At 38.8% G+C, this 24,006-nt stretch overlaps 2 protein-coding genes across 4 annotated transcripts in view; one reads left to right on the forward strand and one right to left on the reverse strand.

Annotated features, from left to right (window-relative positions):
* The window catches only part of LOC127635075 (amyloid beta A4 precursor protein-binding family B member 1-interacting protein-like), a 38,693-nt gene extending 29,308 nt beyond the window's left edge, over window positions 1–9,385 (reverse strand). The window contains exons 1-4 of one of the 2 annotated variants that reach the window (XM_052114851.1): window positions 9,162–9,385; window positions 4,242–4,301; window positions 3,739–3,835; window positions 2,802–3,058 (exon numbers count right to left, since the gene is read on the reverse strand). In XM_052114851.1, the coding sequence (XP_051970811.1) occupies window positions 2,802–3,058; window positions 3,739–3,835; window positions 4,242–4,301 (414 nt within the window). In that variant the 5' untranslated portion in view covers window positions 9,162–9,385. Of the gene's footprint in view, window positions 1–2,801; window positions 3,059–3,738; window positions 3,836–4,241; window positions 4,302–4,385; window positions 4,479–9,161 lie in introns of those variants that run through there. The other variant, XM_052114849.1, reaches the window with a different exon arrangement.
* A 5,688-nt stretch (window positions 9,386–15,073) lies between these two features.
* LOC127634963 (uncharacterized) lies at window positions 15,074–23,416 on the forward strand. 2 transcript variants are annotated; one of them, XM_052114744.1, is made up of 5 exons: window positions 15,074–15,749; window positions 15,965–16,566; window positions 19,684–20,237; window positions 20,553–20,619; window positions 20,716–23,416. In XM_052114744.1, exons 2-5 carry the CDS (start codon window positions 15,984–15,986, stop codon window positions 22,236–22,238), a joined length of 2,727 nt encoding a protein of 908 aa, XP_051970704.1. In that variant the 5' UTR covers window positions 15,074–15,749; window positions 15,965–15,983; the 3' UTR covers window positions 22,239–23,416. The 2 variants fall into 2 exon arrangements, with proteins under 2 accessions (XP_051970704.1, XP_051970703.1); XM_052114743.1 differs by having other exon boundaries at window positions 15,075–15,828.
* The last annotated feature ends 590 nt before the right edge of the window (window positions 23,417–24,006 follow it).

The following is a 24,006-nucleotide window of genomic DNA, read 5'->3' on the forward strand; positions in this document are numbered from 1 at the left end:
GTCTGTCAGCCGTCTGAGAGGTTCACATATGTCTGACAGACGTGGCAGGAACTTTGACAAGTAGTTTACAAACCCCAAAAGCCTTTGGAGGGATTCTACATCGGTCGGTGTTTGCATGTTCTGGATTGCAGTTATTTTCTGCGGGTCCGGGCGTAAGCCTTCATTTGTGAGGAGGTGACTCATGTACGTCACACTAGGGAGCCTCAGCCGAAGTTTCTTTCTGTTCAGCTTCAAATTGACTTCCCTTGCTCTCTGTAGTAGGGCTGAGATGTTCTTGTCATGATCTGCCATTGCCTCTTTTGTAGTGTTGCCACACCCATAGACAAGAATGTCATCTGCAATCACACTGACTCCTCTAAGACCCTGCAATGCTTCATGATGTCTCCTTTGGTACTCTTCAGCTGCCGGTTTTATTCCGAACGGCATCCGAAGCCACCTGTATCTTCCTTCAGGCGTCCAAAATGTGGTGAGGTAGCTGCTGGCTTCATCCAGCTTGATTTGCCAATAGCCATCCTTAGCATTGAGAACTGTGAATATTTTTGCATTGGTTATTTCTGGAAGGATTTCTTCAATTGTGGGAATCTGGAAGTGTGATCTGAGCAAAGCTTTGTTCAATGGGGTAGGATCGATGCATATGCGCAGCTTGTCATTCTTTTCTATAACCACCATGTTGCTTATCCACGGAGTCGGTTCCGTAACTTTAGCGATGACCCCCTTTTGTTCCATTTCCTGAATGGCTTTGATAATTTTTGATTTGATGGGAATAGGAATCCGTCTTGGTAACTGCTGTACAGGCTGGACTGTGGGGTCAATCTCAAGGTGTAGTTCCCTTGGGAGGCATCCTAATCCATCAAACACATCATCATACCTGGAGATGATTTCATCCGTTGTATTGGGTGCGCCTGACATCTCTTTCGTGTCAATATTGTGTATTACATGGTTGGTGTTTATTTGAAGTAGATTGAGTTTCTGGCAGGTTTCAGCTGAAAGCAGTGGTATGTGTGATGTCTCCATTACTTGAAATCTGAGGATGTATTTGTGCCCTTCATGGTCTGTTTTGAGGTCACATTCACCCTTAGGCTTGATTAGCGTGCCATCATACAGCTTGAGTGTGGCTTTGCTGGGCATTAAAGCTGGATTGCCGTCTTGCAGTAAGCGTTGGAGGTCACGAAAACTGATTACATTGACTGTGGAGCCTGTGCCTAGCTGGCACTTCAGGGTATAATGGGAATCGTCATTGAATGACTTTACATTGTGTGGGGTCAGCTTCAGATTTATAAACCATTTACTTTGGTTGGCTTGCATACAGTTTACATGTGAAGTGTACCACATTGCATCTGCTTGTTCTTCAGACTGGACGTCTGCCTCTACTAAGTTCAGCTGTGGTTTGTGTTGTCTTTGTTTGCAAACACGTGCAAAATGATTTCGTTTGCCACATGTTTTACAGGTTACACCATAAGCGGGGCATTTGACTTTTGCATGCAGTGATCCACAGTAATGGCATGAGTTGTTATGTTGCCTTTTTTTGTGATCCTCAGATACGTTTGTCTGTTTATACCCCTGCCTGCCGCGTTCAGAATAGTTTTCTCGGGAAGTGAAGTTGATGACGTCATCCCGCTCCGCTCCGCTTATTTTCTGTATTTGCAGTTGCGCCTGTTCACTCGCGCGACACATGTCTATAGCCGTGTTCAGTGTGAGCTTTGGTTCGCGTAACATCCGTGCTTGTGCACTTGAATCCTTTGTGCCTATGACCAGCCGGTCACGGATCAGCTCTTCTCTTAATTCACCAAATTCACATGTGTCTGCTAACTTCCTTAGCTTTGCAATGAACTGTTCTGCTGTCTCACACTGAGTTTGTTTACAGTCATTAAACACAAACCTTACGTAGATTACGTTCTTGCATGGTTCGAAATGTGACTGTAATGCATCTAGTATCTTAGTCGGATCCTCCCTGTCTGCCGACGGCATGTGTAGATGGCGTTGAAGTTGATGGCACTCTTTACCCATCACTGTCAATAGCGTAGCAACTCGAATATTTTTGTCTTTTTTATCCAGGCCCGTGGCAATCTCATAATTGTCCCATTGTGCACGGAAAAATGTCCAGTTGCTGTATGCGTCACCTTTTATGTCCATGGGTTCTGGAAACGGGATGCTGTATGCCATGGCTGCTAGCTGTTGATCTGACTTGACTGAACGAGTAATTTAATTAACAAATACGTTGTCCATCAGTATGTCTACTATTTACTTGCTTGTTCGGCTTGAGCAGTCTTTGTTGGTTCTGACTTCTGACACCATGTTTCATGTTCATAAAGGAGACTCGTGATGGGTCAAACACTAGCTTTTATTTTAGCTCCCTTAACATAGCCATCCTCGTGCATTTTATGTTTTTACACACTTCTTCTCCTTGCCTCGCCCCCTTCCTAAGATAGCTCACTGGTGCCCTCTATTGGCTGACCTATATCGTTACAGAAATGATGTGTGTTGTGAAAACACTACACAAATAAATATGACTTGACTACAGAAGGCCAACATCTCTGGAGCTAACATTTTAATTTGAGAATAAATGTGTTTTATTGTTAGGCTTTTCTCTACACTAAGCAGACATGAAAAGGATAATAGACATTCAGAAAGCTCATAAAATGATTGTTATTGTACAGTGTTGCCTGCAATAAAACTGCATTATATCCATACAAATCCATTACTTGGCTGGGTTCGAGTTAATATAAACTCTATAACACTTCGGCTGACAATGTGTTAACCACAAGAGGCCTGTGGGTGTGTGAACTAAAAATGATACTTACTTTTGATGGTTTGGCAGTGGGTAGTGGAGGTGGAGGTGGAGCTGAAATGGAGTTGGAGGTAGTTGCAGGTCTGTGAGCATCAGTGGACGGGGGGAGGCAAAAATGACTCTCAGACTGTACGGGCGGTGGGGCAAATGGAGCAGGCCCCGTTGAGGTCTCTCTTTCTGAGACAAACATTTCCTCTGTGGCACTGATATCTGCCACCAGGTTAGCCATCAGGGCATCTAAATCATTGTCCTCCAGATCATTTAGGGACTCTGTGGAAATATGGAGTGAATATATGGATATACCAACCCCATTTGAGTTATACAGAGTGAACTGTGTAGAGCAGGGGTTTTCCAACTGGTGTCCCGGAACCCCTAGGGGGCCATGAGGAGGTTCTAGGGGGTCCGTAGGAAATTTCACAGGAGGAAAAAAGTGTACATCAATAAAAAAAAAAAGTAAAAAATTATATATACTGAATTTGACAGGATTGCCATTTCAGTTTATCGAAAGGTTTCTCTTTAGGTTTATACATTGACATTACTCATTACTATAATCATAATCTGGGGGTCCTTGGAAGTTTGAAAACCCCTGGTGTAGAGTTTCTGTTAAATACATCCTGGGTCAATCTCAAGAAATGGTGCCATCAACGCTATGCAAATTGTAAACAATAATAATAATTATTATTATTTTGATTATTATTAATTATATATTATGTATATTATATTATACTATACTTAAAAAAAAAATTCAGCAAATAGATTTGTCATCATTACAAATTCAATAATTTAAATAATTATTTATTATTATTATTATTATTAATATTATTATTATTTCAATTCACTTGAACTACATTTTCAAGAAATTATATTTTCCCAACATTGGATCCCAGTGTACCAGGGCTGGAAAAAAGAAGTACAAAGTTTAGAAAAAAAAGGTTTAAAATATTATTTACCATTCATATCTGCAAAACCATTGGAGAAGTTCATTTCCCGAGTTACAGAAATGGAGGGAGGTTTAGGCAAAGGCTCTGACTCTTCCGGCCCCAAACTCTGTAAAAAGACAAATGAGGAATGAGCTGACTGAATGATAACATATCTGGAGGCTACTTTTGAAATACAGAATTAACATTAACAGTGACGAAAATACCACTATATCACTGCATATAATATACAGCTTCTTGATTATATAATATGTTGTGCTTACTGGCTGATTTATATGTACCCTGACCACTACTAAGGACACACTGTACAGGGGATTACTGGAAAGTAAACCACTTCTTAGTAAAAACACTTGGAATCACAACATGTGCCTTTACAAAAAACAACAGCAGTTCTTTAAATGTCTTAGAGAAAAAAATCTCAAATGTTGTCGACCTTCATTTAAAGCAGTTTAAGGTTGTCTGCTTATCTTTTCTTTTGCAAGACCTAGTATAACCCGAGACCTCAATAAACCCACCTGTGTCAGGAGATCCATCTCCTGTAGCATATCGCTGAACATGGCATCAATGTCGTCCATCTGAAACAGGAAGACAGAGAATTTTCAGATATATTTAAAATTTAAGAACTTTAAAAAAAGACAACACTTTAAGACAAATATTACTTTGTAACATGCAGCACAGAAACTAAACACCAGGTATGGACACAGCCCTGCTTTTAGCAAATTCGTTTTTTTATGCATGAAAGCTTAATAAGATGGTGCTCATTTTGAGTGGTTAAGCTTCACCCAAGTGTTGTTTTTATTTATTTTTTGCCGATATAGCAGAAACAGCAGAGTATGCAACGCCCGTGTACGTGTGAAAAAATACATAACCCAGGGCTAGGAATTGCACAATATGCATCCATTGGCTGGAGATAAAAGCATGGTTTGCATAACTCTCTCACACATTCATTCTTTGCCAAGACATGCAGAATCCTGCCCATGAATACTCAGAGCAGACTGAGTGTAGGATATTAAACAAGGCCAGAGTCACATTCTGATCTCATTCTAGTGTAGCCAGTATAATTTCATAAGTCAGTTATCATTTTAGACTAAACTATGCGCAGCAGTGGTTATTTAATGGTGGATCATGATTCATGACCCACAACTGGGTCACACACAGCAGGAAATAAACCAATGCTAAATTCAACTAATCATAAAATCATGCTTAATTAATCAAATATACCGGCTAATCATCTATCTTTCTTTTAAACATGTCAAATGCTGTGTTTCCACTCTGTGGTATTTTGGCACAAATTCATCAGTCACTTTGTATAAGCTATATCCAAATTAGTCAGATGTCAACATAGACAGGCTGTGTGAGACGTACCCTCATCCTCAGAAACCAAACACACTTGGTACATTTTTTTCAATTTCATAGCAACGCACTGGCACCGTAAAACCCTACAACCGCATTATATTCGCAGCAAGCCATTCAAACAACTTAGCAACCACATAGCAATTCCCTGACAACCACCCATTGTGACACTGAGTTTTCCAGGGGCAAGCACCACTCGTGTTTTCTTCAGAAATCTGTTTTTAGTATCTGTCCATATCTTGGTTCTTAACTTGTCATTGTGTGTTTGCAACACTTTGTAAAATAAGAATGTTTATTTTATTTTTAATTCGATAAATTATAAACAAGCATTAAATCAAACAACATTACAAAACAAGCTATCTTACATATACACAGACAATAACATGAGCAGTGCGGCAACAAAGCAAACTCAAGTTCTCTTCTGATACTGTGTCAAGTCAAACTGTCTGGGACTCCACTAGCAGCACCTGTGAGTACAAACACTACAGCATCCTCTTGTTTAAGTGAAGCACTAGTGTACAGCTAATGAGAGCGCGTGTGTGCTTCGCATGGGGAAGTGGTTGCAGCAACTTGCTCTCACTCATATTTGAAATCATCTAAGATTGCAACAGGAAACAGATGACACGTATTATATCTCTGCAACTACTACAAGACCTTTTTTATGTCTTTTTTTTCAACCAACCAACCAATGACTATATGCATCAAGCATATCAATATCTGGTATTCTCGGATATAAAAAGTTACATACAGGTTACATTTTTTTTTTTCATATATGTAACCTGTTTTCCCAAATACTACCTGTGGCAAATACATACCTGTGGCATGGGGGGCATGGTCATGTTGCGGGAGAGCGGTAAGGCTCGTCATCTGGGTTGTAATTACTCTAAATCCTGTCTCTCATTATTGTGATGGCAGAGGGAGACCTGATAAGGCTCGCCAGTGGCAAAATTGCTGCAAATTTGGCACTCGTTACTTTCACATGCAAATGAGCTTAGCGACAAACTCTTCATTGTTGCTACAGGTTTGCCAGCAGGGGCAAATTGTCCATTGTTGCCAAATGCTTGTTGCAAGTTCGCCTCTGCTGGTGAAATTCTGCCAATATTTGTGACAATTTACTAATTTGCGTGTGAAAATAATGAATGGCAAATTTGTGGCAAGTTTGCCAGAACTCTAGCTTTTTGTAAGAGATATTGTGCAAGACAAGTTACATGCAGAAGTTTAAGGGCCGAAACATACTCAAGTACTCAAGTACGTGAATGCTGATGCTTCAAGCAACGCAAGCTAGATTTTATGCACTGTTGCATTCCAAAATTTGTCAGACCACAATTCATAACACAATGCAAGTAAGCATTACATACTCAACATTGCCACAAGGGGCACTATATCAGACATTAGTTGAATTGTTTGCTTCTACAGTGAGTTTTCTTCAAGACAATTACTGTCATGGCGGAGCAGCACTTTGAAGAGAATATTGCTGAGCAAGTAAGTTAAAGTCAATATATAATACCCTTACCTAGCAACTTACCTAAATTGTAAGAAAAGAAAAAAAAGAAGGACAAAAAAAAAATCTAGTTTGATGGTCAAGACTTTTGAACAAATCACTAACGCCTCAAGTACTGATTTTTGTCACCGCTTACTCAACCAGACAAAATACTTTATCCTGATGAATAATTATGAGCAATATTAATAATATTAATTCTTCCTTTAAATGTCATTGGTGATGCTTCAGTCTAAATTGACCACAATATTGAAAATTATGGCATTTCAACCACTTTTAACAATTTAACAAAGATTAGCTTAATCCTGATGATTAAAACATAATTAAGACAAGAATAAAATAACACCTTAAAAGCTGATTCTCACAGTTCTTTGAGTCTGTAGCCTAGCTGCTAGAATGTTGTTGCAGTAATGCTTTTAAATGTTGCTCAGATGCTATCATTCCTTGGTAGTTATTTCAGTCTGAAGAAAACAGTCATTACAGGTCCAGACAAATTGTTGACTTTGGGGTAACCTTATAGAAAATCAGTCTCCTTCTTGTTGCTTCATCAAACACTTGCACTGTGTTTTTAGCTCAGCTGGTGTGTCTTTCTGTGAGTTTTGTCACAGTGCTGGTTGTGCTTGAAATACTAAACCTCTTAATCATAAAATAGTACAGCCTAAGACAACAAAAATACTTCCTTCTTGGATTTGTTGAGGCAAAAACTTTGCATATGTAGGAGTTCACTCCTGATGTTTCCACTACCATTGAGTTTTGGAGGTGGGATCATTTTCTGTAGATGTTACTGATTGTCAAACCCCTACAGAACCTTCACAAGCATTGAGAAACCATGAGGTTCTGCCAAGCCCATGCCAAGACAACCAGTGACCACTGCACAAATGATTTGTATTTGTTATGTGAAGGATAACAGGCAATCAGTTGGTCGTTATCGCAAAGTGGAGGGGACATGCGTCACCATGAAGGGGTTTATTTTGTGATAATAACTGGCTGACTGTACATGATCCTGCTTATTACAATGCTACCTATCAAATAAATCAATAAACTGACATGAAAAAATGATCTGAGTTGAAATTATTACATTATTTTGGAAAATGCAAAGCGGGGACTGATCCGAGAGACATGACACACGGTTATATACTGTAAGACAATGGTTGCCTGGGACAACGTTCAGTTATACAGTACAGAGGTCATAATACATAAATATCTGACCACAGAATGCAACAATGGACCAATCAGAAACATTTCAGACAGATAGTGTCCTAAGAGCAAATGCGAAATGAAAAGCACATTGTCTGAAGCATTTACATCATTTTGTGGCGCTTCACTGACACTTTCATCTCAGCTGGGCTCAAAACACAGTCTTCCAAGTCTAAAGTCCAACACTATCAGGGGAGCGGCCAAGCAAGTTAATCATGTTGGAAGAAGTGTGTTAATGTTGGCCAGTCTGTAATAAATGTGTTAAAATGTGTCATTTTTTAAATGCTGTTTTATAGTAAAAGTGTTTTGATATCATAATATAACAGTGCAAAAAACAAGTGATTATAAAGTCATAATCAGCCATTGTAGTTGTTATTTTTGTGAAAGTGAATAAAGGACACAGCTGTTGTAGCTCTTCTAGAGTTCATTTCACCAGGAAACTGTGGTGAAACGTAGAATGCGTCACGTAAAAGTCAGTTTGTTGAGTTATATTCATGTTTGTGATGTCACAATGCAAAAATCAAAATGGTTTGAAATGTAGACATCATAGGATTTTATATTTGATTTTATTATTATTAATATTATTAGTTTTTTGTATTGATCTGGGGTTAAATATGACCAGGACATTTCCTTGACAGGTTTCATGAGAATCACCCACATGAAACAAAATGATTACCTCATTTCCTATCAACACTCTACTGTATTAGAAAATATACAGCAGTCAAAAATGTAAAACTTATAAACTAACTTATACATTACAAATATCACTGCTAAAAAAGTTGATGTAATAATTCCTTTTTGGGAAAAACTTTTGTGGATTAAATGTTTGTTACATTATTTGTTGTTAATCATAAATGAAAGTATAATTAAACTATCGCCAGCTTTCAAACTGAGCTTCTTGAAAACTAGCGGACTAATAGTGTCTAATTTAGTTAGTGATAATATCAGTGTTGACATGAGCTGGGTGTGGTTTCATTTGTTGTGTTTACTGTGCTAGCCTAATGAAAGTGTGTGTACACCATTACATCCATTCAGACAACACCATTAATCAGCATTTCTGCAGTATGAAGGGAAAACGTCTTCCATTGCATTACAAATCAACATCCACCACCAAATCTATCCATTTCATATTAATGTTTCTTCATTCAAAAACACAATGTAGTGATGCTGACATATCAGTACAGATGAATATAGGTACAACATCCTGACATGGTGTGTACTTCTGTTCCTCATGAAAAGCAATCGTCAGTCAAATGAAGAATTAATGAAATGATTAAGTAAAACTCTGGAGGTATATGTCTTAGACATAATAATACCAACATAATTATTTTCACACTGTTCTGATACTTACAATCACACTGTTTGTTTGAGGAAAAACATCACTTACCTTGTAATATCTGTCAGGTTTATTTACTAGGTGATCTCGTCATAAATATTTTTGTGTAAAATGCCTCTTTCCTGTCTAACGGTGGACACCACCCAACCCACAGGGTGCTGCGCTGTAATGCCGAGAGTTTGTCACTAACAGTTCGCTTACTTCCTGCCTGACGCGGAAGTTCAGGTCTCAACCTGTTCTGTGCATTCCACCGCTGATAATGAAAGCATGCAGCCCTCAAGTGCTCAACTGAGATTGAACATATATGACATGCCATCCCAGGATAGTTGATTATTTCTCCTTTGAATAAATATTGGTCAATGATTAGTAATCTCTGTTAATGTATCATCGATGGTACATTCTTCGAATCAGAATGAAGCTGGGCTGTTTTAGAGCAAATTGAAGCTTTTTCTTGTGAAGACTTATGAAAATCATTAATGTTGAGGTCACTTTGCATTGACAGATAGAGATGGGGGATAAAGAGTGACTTTGGAAGCAATCAGTGACGCATCAAACCTAACAATGGACTCTGCTGATTTGGTTTTGGTTTATGTGTTGTATAATGTTGTAACCAGGGCTGGACTGGTAAGTGAAATCGGCCTGGGTTTTTACAACCTTGTTTCGTGACCGGCCCGCTCAGTTCTCACGATGGCCAGTGATCGCCCCTGATCAGCCCCAAAGGGTGTCGGCCCACCGGGAAAATGCCCAGTATGCCAGATTACCAGTCCAGCCAGGGCCGTTTTTGAGCATATGGGGGCCCTAAGTGAACCTCCATCTAACTAACTGTTGCAATTTAAGTTGCATGTTGCATGACAACAAACAAATCCCATCTAGCCAAGTAGCTGGCTTTCATTCGCGCTGCCTTCAAGTGCTTTCTGAATTATCGTAAATACAAGTTTCCCACTCAGAAGTTGCACATGAATGACCCCTCAAATCGTAATTACATCTGGGAAACTTTGAGATAATTTTGATACCCGAGTTTCCGAAATGGGAGGAGTCCTAAACTTTAAATATGGCAGAGGAGAGTACAGTTTCTGTTCATTTTTCTAAATGCAGCTAATTGTTGGTGCTAGCTGTTTTGCCATATTCATTTATGTATATCAGCAACCATGTTGTAGATTAGCTAACTGAGTAATATGTGTTATGATGTCAAAATAAAAGTTACTCAAGAAATATGTATGAATGAAGGTGCAATTCAGAGGATGAAAAACCCTTTGAGCATGCGTGAGCCTGTCACATGTAGCTACAACTCTCTCCTTGCAGTTACATTCTCCCTTCCCTATTGGGCCACAAGGGGGACCCCTATAACTGTCTAATTGATTCATCACAGCTTTTAATATAAATAATCATAAAAAAAAAATATATATATAATAATAGAAAAAGACCTTGCTTTGTAGGCACCAAACTGTACATTATCCGGCTTATTACATGGCTTCTTGAAAAATATATACATAAATGGACATGAAATATTCATTTCAGTTATAATAAAGAAAGAGTCTGCAGGGTGATATGAAACATGAAACTAACACATTGTTTGCCTGAAAGTGAGACAATTTTGCAAGTGCATTTGCATGGTGCAAAATAAATAAACTGCATGTGACCAACACTTTTCTTTCAACATGCATTAATCAGTAAAATATGCAATAGTTATTCCAGTTGTCTGATTAACAATATAATCAAAAATCTAACCTTGTAATCCTTAAAAAGTACCCATAATACGATGAGGAGTATTTTAAAATATAATGAAAAATGTAAAAACAAAATAATAATAATCTGATTACATAATTCAGATTACATGTAGCCAAATTAATTACAACCAAACACTGTTTACACTGACATGATACAGAACATACACTTTATAATCACACATTTTATTGACCCATCTTAAACTATGTGCTGTAATCAGTAATTGTGATGATATTTTCAGAAATTCTGTACATTTACACAAGATTAATTCCACTGGAATTTGGAACCAATTTCACTTCCATAATTTGATGTATTTCCAAATGAAACAGGATATTCAATGAGAAAAAAAAATGTTGGACAGGAGTTGATTTGATCTGGAATTGATTAAATTGTGAAACGAGTACATTTGATACCAGACATTGTGAGTTTGCAGTATATTGTAAACTCCACTACTCCACAAGTTATTAGAATTTGCTGAAAGATTATGATGTTTCAAACATTAGTTTTCTTTGGCATAACATGCATTGGTCATTTACAAGACCACATAATGTCTATTACGAGTGAAATAGGGTCAATTTTGATTTCATGTCAACTTGAAAACACTGACAACAGTTACAATGTTAAATATGTTCATCCAGTGCAATTCGGCAAGTACCGTATGTACATTTAATTTCTGTTCATTTCTGTAATGTGTGGAACTGATGAAAATATCTGTCTGCCAAAGGCATGGACATTTTCAGCTGTTGAGATCTGGCTTAAATCTCTGTCATTTCCTTTAGAATAAACTGTTCTTACTGATTGTGTGACTCCAATCACAAAGGCACACATGTTCATCTAACAGACAATATCCTCTTTGATACAGTCACTGAATATGTTTATAAGCAGACTTTTACCAAAACAGCTTTAGAAGTGAGAACATTTGGCACAAAGTGAAGGCTTAGCTCATATCCGAGTCACGGCCTGGTCTGACAATGAACAGGCATTCAGCTCTTTTCAAAGAAAGTACACTTCGTCTCAATTGGCTCAAAAGCCCATATGGTGAGGTGTGAGGGGATATGGTCTTTAAAAACCATTAGTGCACAGGTTACTCATTATTCTGGTTTTACTCAGGTCTGAACTACGCAAGACTGTCAAACACTATGGCCTTTCATAGCAGCCATTAAAATGAAAAAACAGCTTTTCACAGCTTAAACCATAATTTTAGCCTAATTATAATGTCTTTGCCAATCAAACATTTTAATAATTTTACAGTGTGTATGTGTGGTGGGGGGGTGTATCTTGTTTTACAGTAAAATTAAATTAAAACTTCCTTAAAACAAGATATGTTTACTTGAGGAAAAGTCTTGTTTAATGATAAATCGAACATAATTTAGAAGGCATTGGAGAGTCTGATAGCTTGAGAAGAGGCCTTGTAAATATAGGTGATTACTGCTCATGGGGTGGTGGTTGTGGGGGGGCGGGGGGTGGTATGGCCTATTAAGTAGGAAGTTCTTGATGTCTAGCTGCAGGGGTGGCAGGGAGACTGCTGATTTTTCTTTCCACATAAGCAATTTTTGTTAAACTACAGCTGTGGCCAGGTGACATACATTTTGCTATGGTATAGTGGAAAACAATGGTAAGAGTTTCATAAGATTTAAAGGTTTTATTGGCAAAAACACTCAATTTATGCAAAGAGTCAATATTTACAGTGTTGACCCTTGTTCTTCATAACCTCTCCAATTCACTCTGGCATACTGATGGCAATCCATTCTTGACTTATTAGTGCTCGGAGTTGATCAAAAGTTATGTGCTTCTGCTTGTCCACTCGCCTTTTGAGGATTGACCACAGGTTCTCTATGGGATTAAGATCCGGGGAGTTGCCTGGCCACGGATTCAAAATTTCAATGTTATGATCTCCAAGTCACTTCATTATCACTCTTGCCTTGTGACATGGTGCTCCATCATGCTGGAAAATACACGGATCATCCCCAAATTGTTCCTGGATCGTTGGGAGAAGTTGTTCTTGCAGGACGTTTTGATACCATTCTTTATTCATGGCAGTGTTTTTGGGCAGAATTGTGAGAGAGCCCACTACCTTGGATGAAAATCAACCCCACATATTGATGGCCTCAGGATGCTTCACTGTTGGCACGACACAGGACTCATGGTAGCGTTCAACTTTTCTTCTCCGGACTATCGATTTTCCAGATGTCCGAAACAGTCGGAAGGGGGCTTCATCAAAGAAAATATCTTTGTACCAGTCTTCTGCTGTCCAATCCTTGTACTTCCTGCAGAATTTTTGTCTGTCCTTGATGTTTTTATTGGAGAGAAGTGGCTTCTTTGCTGCCCTTCTTGACACCAGTCCATTGTCCAAAAGTCTTCACCTCACTGTGCATGCAGATGCACTCACACCAACCTGCTGCCAATATTGAGCCTCTGCACTGGTGGTGACACGATTCCATAGCTGACTCCTCAGAAGGAAACAGTCCTGCGCTTGCTGGACACTCTGGGATGTCCTGAAGCCTTCTTCACTGCAGTTGAACCTCTCTCCTTGAAGTTCTTTATGATCTGGTAAATGGTTCTTTCAGGTGCAATATTCTTTGCAGCAAAAATTTGCAACAATTTGCAAAACATAACATTTATGTCACTGCCAATACTTTTGGCCACGGTTGTATGTACCTTACAAAATGTGTTAGATGTCTTGCTATCTTAGTAATTCTTTTTCTAAAGTGTAAGTATAAATGTGTCTTATTTCAGGGATATTTAGATTTTTCATTACTTAAATAATACAAATGAATGGTCCGTTGGTCCATAGTCTCATTTGAACTAACCAAATGTATGTCAGGGTAAGTGTACAGTAGACTACTAAAACTTGATATTAATATCTATTTATATTAATAGGTTTGATTAACTGTTCTTTTAACAGTAAAATGGGTAACACTTTACACTTACTCTAATTAATAAACTAATACATCCATTACCTTATACACCTGTATAGGTAATGACTAATGAGTGTAGTAATGTTCACGTTAACGTGTTATGATATAGGCCTACATACAGTACATAAGAATTAATGATCAGGCTATTTTTTTTATTTGTGTACAAAAATGTAATTTTATGTGTAAAGTGAAATAGCTTTCCTATTAAGGAAATCCCCTGACTCCGCGACAGTGCATCCCTCCTCCTCCCTCCCAGATTTCGGTACCACTGTAACAGTATAAAGTATGGACAAGGAGGAGGTGGGAACTGGCTGAACAGTAAACAATGTTTATTTTTGTTTTATATTGGTTTAAGTTTACCATTAAACAAACACAGGCACACATGCAATGCAGTCCCGTGCGTCTCTCTCTCTCTCGAACTGGAGCCTCCGGCTCATCTTTATCCCCCTCCTGGCTGATTAGCCCGATCCAAGGATGTCCTCACGTCCTGGCCCCGCCCACCTCCTCCTCACAATGAGAACAATAATAATAAACCTTTATGACATAGATTGTCAGTTATTCTGTTTGAACAGCCCATTTAAACTTCTTAAAATAAAAAATTTAGATATAATATTCATTATCATTACTTACTCAAGTATTATTTGTATATTATTTAAATTGCTGATCAGATATATTGCACACATCCTTATAGTCAAGATTAAAAACTCATCTTGCCTTTAAATAATTACTTTGAAAAGCAAACAACCTGAAGAGGATTGTAAAGCTATGTATTACTGCAGCTTCACATAAAAGATCTTCAATCATCAAACAACTTTCAGATTCCTCTCTTCAGAGGTCTCTGGCTCAACTGTGTGTCTAGAATGGCCGACTGAACTCTAACAAATAAACTTTGACCCTTTAAGGCTTTTTCTTCTGTGTGACAGCTTCTGAATCAGAGACAACAGCTGTTTAAACAATCAAAAACCTGTCTGTCTGTAGAAACAAAAATGAGTGTGACTGGTAATAACACAACTTTCCAACACCCATTAAGAAACCACTGAATTTTTGTCTGTGTTCAAATTCTTATAATGGAGGGTAGACGAAACTTTTTTTTTTTTTTGTCTGGACTGCCTTTTTTAGTAATAGCCCCTTATGTTTAACTCAATTCTGCAAAAAAAAAGAAAAAAATGATATGATATGTCTGGCTCAACACTGCACATTAATATAAGAGGAGAAAAACATCAAAGGAGAAACAACAGTTGAGAGAGGGGGAAAGTAAGGGGTTAAACTCAGGCTGGGGAAACCTGATGCTAATTATGTCTTTGGAATGCCACATACTGGCTGTGTCTCAAAACCTAGTGAGTTCACTACCTAGACAGTATTTTTCTGTGTCAGAAGCGCCTGCTGCTTTTATTTTTTGGACACCATAGGCATACATGCAACATTTTTGGGAATCATAGGCACATGCAAATGTTTTGCCATTGTAGGTGTGTGCAGCATTTGTTATATTTTAGGGGCACTCACAAAACAGTTTAGGTATCAAAGGTGAGTGCAGCATTTCTGGGCATTAAAAGTGTGTGTAGCATTTTTGGGCATCAACTGCATGTTTAGCATCATAGGTGCACATGCAACAGTTTATATGAGTGCAGAATATTTGTGCATTATAGGTGTTTGTGCAAAATATTTTTGCACTTAAGTCACGTTCAGCAGTTTTTTTTTTTTTGCATCACAGGTGCATACAGAATTTTTGGCATCATAGACACATCAATACATCAATACATATACAACAGTTTTGGGCATCTTAGCTGCACATGCCAGTGACCCCAAAACAATGCTGTATATAAGGACAGCTCACTAGGTTTTGAAACACAGCCCTTGACATTCTCCTTCAGAAGTGTTCCGAGTGGCTCACACACACGCACGCACGCACGCACGCACACACACACGCCAGTGAAGTTGAGATGCTCACCTCCTGCTGTTTATATTTTCACTGACATTCCACCGAAGAGAACTGCAGGTAAAATACTCACCATTTCAAGTATTTTTCCGCGGATTTAAACAGACAAGAACACGGTCAAACCACCTTCATGTTCTGGGTATGTCTGGACTGATTTTTCTTTGTTTTAGTTTTTCTTTCCAACAAATAAAATGGTTGGTAGGATCTTTAAACTGGTTGTCCGTGCGGATGAGAGTGGTTTGCATGTGTCTTAATTGTTTTTCTTTCGTTTTAAGGTGGATAGTTGATTAAACAATGCCATCATCCATCAGGACGCTATTGCTGCTGGTTTACGTTTTATGCGGGTTCCCCTCTGCGTGGTCGGGCGACACCGGAGACGCCAGACCCTGCTCTGGATCACACTGCCCGGGGAGCAGAACTTCAAGACCACCGCGGCAATACAACCCGACAACACAAAGCAGATCGATAAATCAGCATGCTTACTACAGCTTTCATTCTGAACATCACGCAGCGCTTCCATCAACATCGCAGCGCGGGCGGTCTGGAGAGCAGGCGAGAGAAACGCTCCAGACGCGCGTCGCTGAGGTCTTTGGCTCCGTCTGCGCCGATTGCGTTACGCCTCAAAGAGCAGCTCAAGTTATTAACGACACCAGAGAATGTAAAGGAATTGAGTGTCGTTTGCCTCTTAGGATACGACCGAAGCCCCGGCCGAGACCCTGTGCGGGTGACGGGTGTGTGCCCGGGACCAACCAGCCTCCCCTCATGCATGTGGCCGACAGAGCCGCTCAGTTTCTGGGGGAATTTCCGGACATAGGATATCCTGCGTCGGAGCTCGGGGCTCCTTTGGGAGTGCAGCTCACATGTGACATCAAACCGGGTGAGTTGAAACAGTGATTCCAGCTTATCTCAATACGGGTGCAACACTTCAGCAAACAGAGTACAGAGTAGACTATAGTATTACCAGTGTTTATTTGAAAAAGGAGCATGTAAAACAAATTATTATATTACTTATTCTACCTATAAACAGTAAAATGCATTTCTCCCTTACAAAAAGACGTAAAGTTAACATAATTCATGTTTTACATGTATTCTACATAAATAACATTATTTGTTACCCAATCAATGTACTTAATAGTAATTAACTTCATCCCAAATTAGTAACTGTAATCTGATTACAAGAATTTAGAATGTAATCTATTACACTACTTTTGATTAAAAAGTATTTCAGGTATGCAGTACCCAGTTTTGCCTGTGCACGATGTTTGTCTAAATTTACAGACAAAGGTTTTTAGACCATTTTAAATGGAAAACAAAACAAAACACTTGATAACAATATGACTTTATGCACTGAATTTCTTTACTTATTTAATTTAACAAAAAGTATTTTTTCCCTTTAATTCAGTGAATGTCATTTAGAGGTGTTTTAAAAAAGATTATTTTGCACTCTTTATTGTTAGTAAGCATGTTTAATGCAACCTTTTAAGTCTGGCACAAGCTGAATAGTCGGTTAAGAGCTAATGATTAATCGTTGCAAAAAAATCTCAGAATAGTCAAATAATAATTCTAATAATCATTAGATTAATTGGCCCTGCGATGGACTGGCGACCTGTCCAGGGTGTCCCCCGCCTTTCGCCCAATGTTAGCTGGGATAGGCTCCAGCCCCCCACGACCCTGTACACAGGATAAGCGGTTGACGATGGATGGATGGATGGATTAGATTAATTGATTACCAAATAATAGTTAGTTGCAGCCCTAGTGGAGATTGAAAGTTAAAAAGGACTTCATTGCATTCGCTTGCATTGTGAGGACCAACAGAGCAGAGATAATCTTCTAAAATATCTTCATTTATGTTCTTAGAGATAGTCATACACATCTGGGATGGCATAAGAATGAGCAAATTATAAGATTTTCTTTTTTGGGTGAACTATACCTTTAACAGTTTAAGATGCATGTCACAGGTGGGGAGTGTACACAAACTGTCTGGCTTCTAAAGCTCACTAAAACTTTGTTTGATCTTCACATCAGTACTGGAATCTCCATACATAAAATAGTAGAGGATCTTGACAGCTGGCCCAAGAACTATTACTGCAATTATACACATCTGCTTGGCTGCACAGAGGCCTATAGAGCTGCAGAACCCCTTGCGGTCACTGTCTAGAAATTACAGACTAATTTGTTCCATTTCCATACCACTGAAATTGTCCTTGCACATGAACTGAAAAAAATAGCTGTAGGTTTTAAAAATATGTGATTCAACCTCTTTGACCTTCACATATCAGAGTGCTGTGTAAACCTGTACAACTTAAAAGCATTAGGCCCACTGATTTGGATAATCATTTCCTCAGTTTGTGCAAAATACATAACAGCTAGGGCATGTTTAACTATTCGTGTTGATGCAAATGATTAACTCTCAAATGATCCATCTTTGAACGTTCTTAGCAGCCCTCTACATTGCAAGCACATTTCACACTAACTATGTTATTAGCTACCAGCAAGTAAATATTAACATTTCACTCGCCATGATAGAGTTGTGTAGTGTCGAAGCACAGAGGCCCTTTTACTGAATAAAAAGCAGTTGATTAAGAAGCCGGATTCAGCCTCGTCTTTCCCTGCATGATGTCTCATGAGCGCACAAGAAAAAACACTTCCGTCTCATTCAGTTGAACTCCGAGATCTCAGGGAACCGCACTTCAGACATCACAAGAGCAACTCTCTCGAGAGCGTGTGAAGATGAACCACTTCTCAAGCGCTCTGATGTGCCCGCCGTCTACAGAGACTTGTACCAAAGGTATAAACGTATTCATTTTGTGAATGCAAAGCGCTTCAGTTTCACGTAACGGCCATGTAATGGCAAATATCCGTGGTCATTGTGGGTTTATTTACACAGTGTTATAACATGCAGTGAGACAGAGGAGATGTCCTGCTCTATTTCTGTGGACAAGAAACACAATTTCAAAGTCTTCCTTAATGAGAAATAAGGGCTTATGAGTTAACCAGAAAGCCTTAAAATAATGTGTGAAAGTGAAGAATTTAAGGCAGAAATATTTTACTATTGCATAATACAATACAATACAATACAATACAATACAATATAATATAATATAATAGCTATACAGGTCGGCTGTGTTACAAAAGCAAAAGAAAACGAAACATTGAAAATTCCAATGGATCAAAAGTAATTTGGACAAATAAGAGATATATTTCAGTTATTTAGACCTATTATGATAATTAAAATATTATTTTAAATGTTATACTTTTATATTTGACTGTCATTCATACGTTTTTGAAGCCTGAAAAGGAAATCATACCCTTATTTTATTATAGGACCCAAGCTAGACTTTTTTGCGTGTATAAAGCACACATACTGAGTTTGTATCATAAGTAATCGTCATATTCATGTAACACTTAATCACAAGTATTTGTTTGATAATTAATCGTGACCCCTAATTTTCATTATTAGGTTCCAACCTTGTGAATTGTTTTGTTAATAATATGTATGCAATTTCAAACAGTGACAACAGCTTGTATCATTATTAAAAATGCGTTTTCATGACATTATATTAATTGATAGAATGTGAAATGTGCATTTTTAAAAAGCTAAAATGTGATTAAAATAATAAAGCAAAATGTATTTATTTTTTTACAAATTTACAATCTAAAAAATTACAATATACTACCGGTATATTGCATGAATATATATATATATATATATATATATATATATATATATATATATATATATATATATATATGAAGAGACCCTCTCTCTCAGTTTGCTTAATATATTTTGTAGTTACATTATGCTGGAAACTCCAGGGCAGACTCTGATGCCCACATGTGCAATTATTAGATTATTTTTTAATGGAGAAACATGTGAGAAACAAGAGACTTCTCCAAAGACTCCATTTGCTTTCCATTCAATCTAATTTATTTCTAGGGGAAACATTTTATATATATTAAAGAAAGCTATTTTTTCTAATTTATCTTTTCACAGGAGAGAATGAGGTTCCTGCAGAAGATGCACTTATCTTACACCTGCAGCTCACAAAGGGTCAAGAGAAGCTGGTGGAGACCTTGAGAGCTCAACAGGTGGTGATCCGTGATCTGCAGCAGAGACTGGTGGAACAGCAGGGGGCGCTTCTGTCCCAGCAGCGGGAGATACTCGACCAGCAGCACCGCATGTATGAGCAGATGGATGTGGTGAAGGCTCAGTATGGTCTGCTTTCAGAGACTGTCAAGCAGGTCTCCTTCCAAGGCCTGCAGGGAGAGCTGCAGAACTATTTCGAAAGTCACCTGGCTGGGCTTAAGAACCAGGCACGTAGCCACCTGCAAAAGTCTTATGATGTGCATAAGGTGGATGTAGACGCCAAATTGATGGATGCAGTTGGGGATGCTGGGCACCCGTTGCTAGGATGCCAGGTTCCTTGTGGACCTGAAGAATACTGTAACATCCAGAAGGATCCACTGCAGTGTGAGAGGTGCACAATGTGTCCCCCTGGATTCTTTCTTGTATCACAGTGCTCCCCCACCGCTGATAGGATGTGCCAGGTGACAGTGTGGCATTTGCTTTGATTAACTGTTAAACTGAAGATAAAATATTTATCATAACAATTACATTATGTAATTCATGCACTATTCTAGATTTAACATCTCTAGTATTTGTTGATACTAGATAGCTGGGGTTATCTGTTTGTCCAACCAAGTGAAGAAAAGTGGAGTGTACGGGAAAGTCTATGAAAAATGTTTGCACCTTTGATTAGAGATGTTAATGTCATAGCAAAAAATTACTCACTTCTCCTTTCACAACAAAGCAGACAAAGTTATATTTCCCCATGTCATTGAATAATAAATGTCTGTCAACAGGACAGGGATGAATGCCTGGAATTACCGAGCCTGTGCGGAGAGCGAGTTAAATGTCTCAATACACCAGGTAAGCGAAATACAAGAAGAAACTTGACCACTCCAAAATTTGGCCTCTAGACTGATTACTTTGGATTCACAAGCTTCTTTTTCTTTTGTTGATCAGGAGGGTTTCGTTGTCTGGGTGTGTCTGAGAGGGAGATTTCCGCAGGGCTGTGTGGCCTTGAGTACTTCTACAATCAGGAACTTCAGGAGTGCCAGGCTTGTTCAGACTGTGACGGCGAACCTGTTGCCATTCCGTGCACTGTCAGCAGCGATAGTGTATGCGGTACCTCGACTGAGAACACGCTCACAAGGTCTTGGGCTGCTTCGATTGCTGTAATGCCAACTAAATCGAAGAGTATGTCCATCTACCCAGGAATACAGCTCAACATTCGTGGCAAAGAAGGAAGCAACTTGCTGACCAACCATGATGGTTACCTTAACCTCCAACTACATGGACTTCTCTGGATAGATCACAACTTTGCTCTGAAGCACAGCTGCAGGAACTTTATCCAGGTTGGGATGCGGCTCAACGGCAGTGAAGAGGAGGGCCATGACCTGAGCGGCGTTCGCATAGACCAACCCGAGAGGAAGTTCTTCCAGGGTGTGACTGTTAGTGCTGCAGTTGAGGTGGAGCCCAATCATACTCTGGCAATTGTTTTAAAGAGTCCCAACCAACACTGTAATCAGAGTAAAGATCTGCAAGTGTATGATCTTGGAGAGTCTTCCTTCAGCTTGCTCTGGCTGTCCCATGACACTGGTGCTGTGGCTATGACAGCTCAGATGTCCACAGCAGCCCACTACCAGAGTAATTATCGCCCAACCTTTCGAATGGCTACTGTCTCTGACCCCTACATAGTGGCACTGACCCATGACAGCCGTGGGGTGCGTTTCATGGAGAATGGTGTTGTGAAGTTTGTGCTCCAGCAGGCCATCTATTCCATGGGCCACCCCTGCGTTCGAGAGGGTTTCTTTCTGATTGCCTACGTCAACCGAAACGGCACCAACCAGGAGGTGATGCGCTCCTTCAAATCTGGTGTCAACTACAGGGATACCTCCATTACCCTTTCTGGGGCCACAAGGGTAGACAATGGAGATTGGCTGAATTTCGAGATTGTTGCCCCTTCTCAGTGTAATGTCCGCTACTTTGGCGATAGTTCTGGAATTAGTATGCTGAGTTTGATCTGGATCCCAACTGCTGTTTCCTCTACTCTCATGGCCACTGTCTCCAGGACAGGTCTACCCTCTGGGGCTGTAAGGAATAAACCCCTGCTCTTCAGGCAAATGAGTCCAAACACAGACCAAATACGGATTGCTGGTTCAAGTGAGCCACATGCCCAGAGGAACTTTGTGTTTTCTGAGGCTGGGATGGCCAGTGTAGCCATAAACCTAAAGCTGATTCACTCATGTAATGTGGTGAAGTTGACTCTTCACCGGCAAGGTAAAGAAGGAGGTCATGCTCTGGCCCAGCAAGTTGGTGGACATATGCCTGAAGGAAGTGAGTGGGCCAGCATTGGGCTGAGAACTTCATTTGATGTCCTGAATGGCACTGCTATCTATGTTTCTCTGGACTGCATTCGTGGGCGAATCAATCAGATCACCCATGAAGGCGGAACCAACATCTCCATTCTCTGGCTGGCTTCATGATCTCAAATATATATTTGGGCAATTGCTTTAATGATTGCTTTAACAGATTGCTTTAATGGAATTGGTACTTCCTTTAGATTCAGTCACATATCTGAGAAAACATTTGCTAAGTACTGATCAACTTTGTTTCTTTTATAATGGCCCAATTGCACAGGCAATATTAATATTATATGGTGCTCATATTCTGTGTTCATTGGAATTTTACAAAGGGGGTGGGGGTGATATATTGTGGTGTAACAATCCAATAATAGAAATAAAAATATATGTTTTTTTTTTTCTTGGCTGGAACAATGAACAAACATTTAAAAAAAGTACTTTTATGTACTTTGACTGGTTGAGCAGCGACCAATGTTTTCCATCTCTCTTTGCTTTAGAATCAGTTCAAATGTGTGTAAACTATATTTACGTGTGTGTGTGTGTGTGTGTGTGTGTGTGTGTGTGTGTGTGTGTGTGAGAGAGAGAGAGAGAGAGAGAGAGGGAGGAAGTAAATGAGTTTTTCTCTCTATTGGGATGCTGATGTGATTTTGTTTTATGTTTTTGTCTTGCACTTTATCACACTGAAGTGCAGAGTGTTGTATAGTATAAAACTGAGGTTGTTTTATTGAGACAACTGGGATTCAAATAATTTTGCTAATTAATCTATATGAAAGATAGATGGTTAACTTTATTGAACTGTATACTGTATGTATACAAAAAGTTTTACACTTTTATGGGAATCAATTAATGAACTTTTTATACAGCTTTCAGGTTATGAATATTTATATTCAGTACAATTACTGTATGAAATAATACTGCTGACCATAATGTTCTCCCATTGTATTTTATATGGAAAAATACTCACCACATAAGGCAAAACATTTGTCCATGTATGCTGAGTTGTCTTAATGCTTAGTGTAATGTATATAAAGTGTGTAATATGTATTGTATTACTCTGAATACTGTTGCCATGGGAAAATGCTGCCTTTGCATACCATGTTTAATTGAATCTGTATGTTCTTGAACTACAAACGGTGAGGAGAACAAATATTTGGCAACATCAATGTCATTCAAAATCCTTGGCTTTGTACTGTTGATACATTAACCGGTTCATCACTTACCCAAGTACTGTCTAAATAATACATTGTAATCTTTAAATCATTGTAATATTAAATCGCAAATAAAAGTCATATCTATTTTACCAGATAACAAAATGTTTTAATAGTTTTACTGTAAAACAGCAACCCAAAGATATGGGTTTTCGTCCCATGGAAAGGAGGAAATAATTGCACTCACTTAAATAATGGTGAACGCGATTCATAGATTGCATTTTAGGTTTAGGGTTGGGGTTTGGTTTAGGGGGTAGAGTTAATAAAATATGTGTTGCTGTTGAATGAAGAAAATAATTTACAACTAATAATACAACTCAGTAGAAATTTTATCAGAAAATTATTTTTTACCTGGAAAGTAAACTAATTGAAACATATTAACCAGAAGATTAGATGTTTTTGCTCATTCATACATTCCAGATCGAGGAGTCCACTCACAGTTGGTTCCAGGTGGGCAGCAGACCATTTCCTACTGGGCACTAACCTCAAGAGCGCAGCAGATTGGTGAAACCTCACATGGCTCACCTGAGAATGTAAATGTAAATGTGTAGAGTAAGTAAAAGTAAATGTTTCTTTACAATGTCTAAACCAATTGTGAAAAAAATGATTATTAAGAGCATCAGAACAAATGTCAGAGATGCAATAGTGTCTGAGATTTATTGTCAGCTCTAGCAAACGTTAAC

The sequence above is a fragment of the Xyrauchen texanus genome, chromosome 42 (genome assembly GCF_025860055.1).
Source record: "Xyrauchen texanus isolate HMW12.3.18 chromosome 42, RBS_HiC_50CHRs, whole genome shotgun sequence".
Classification (NCBI taxonomy): Eukaryota; Metazoa; Chordata; class Actinopteri; order Cypriniformes; family Catostomidae; genus Xyrauchen; species Xyrauchen texanus.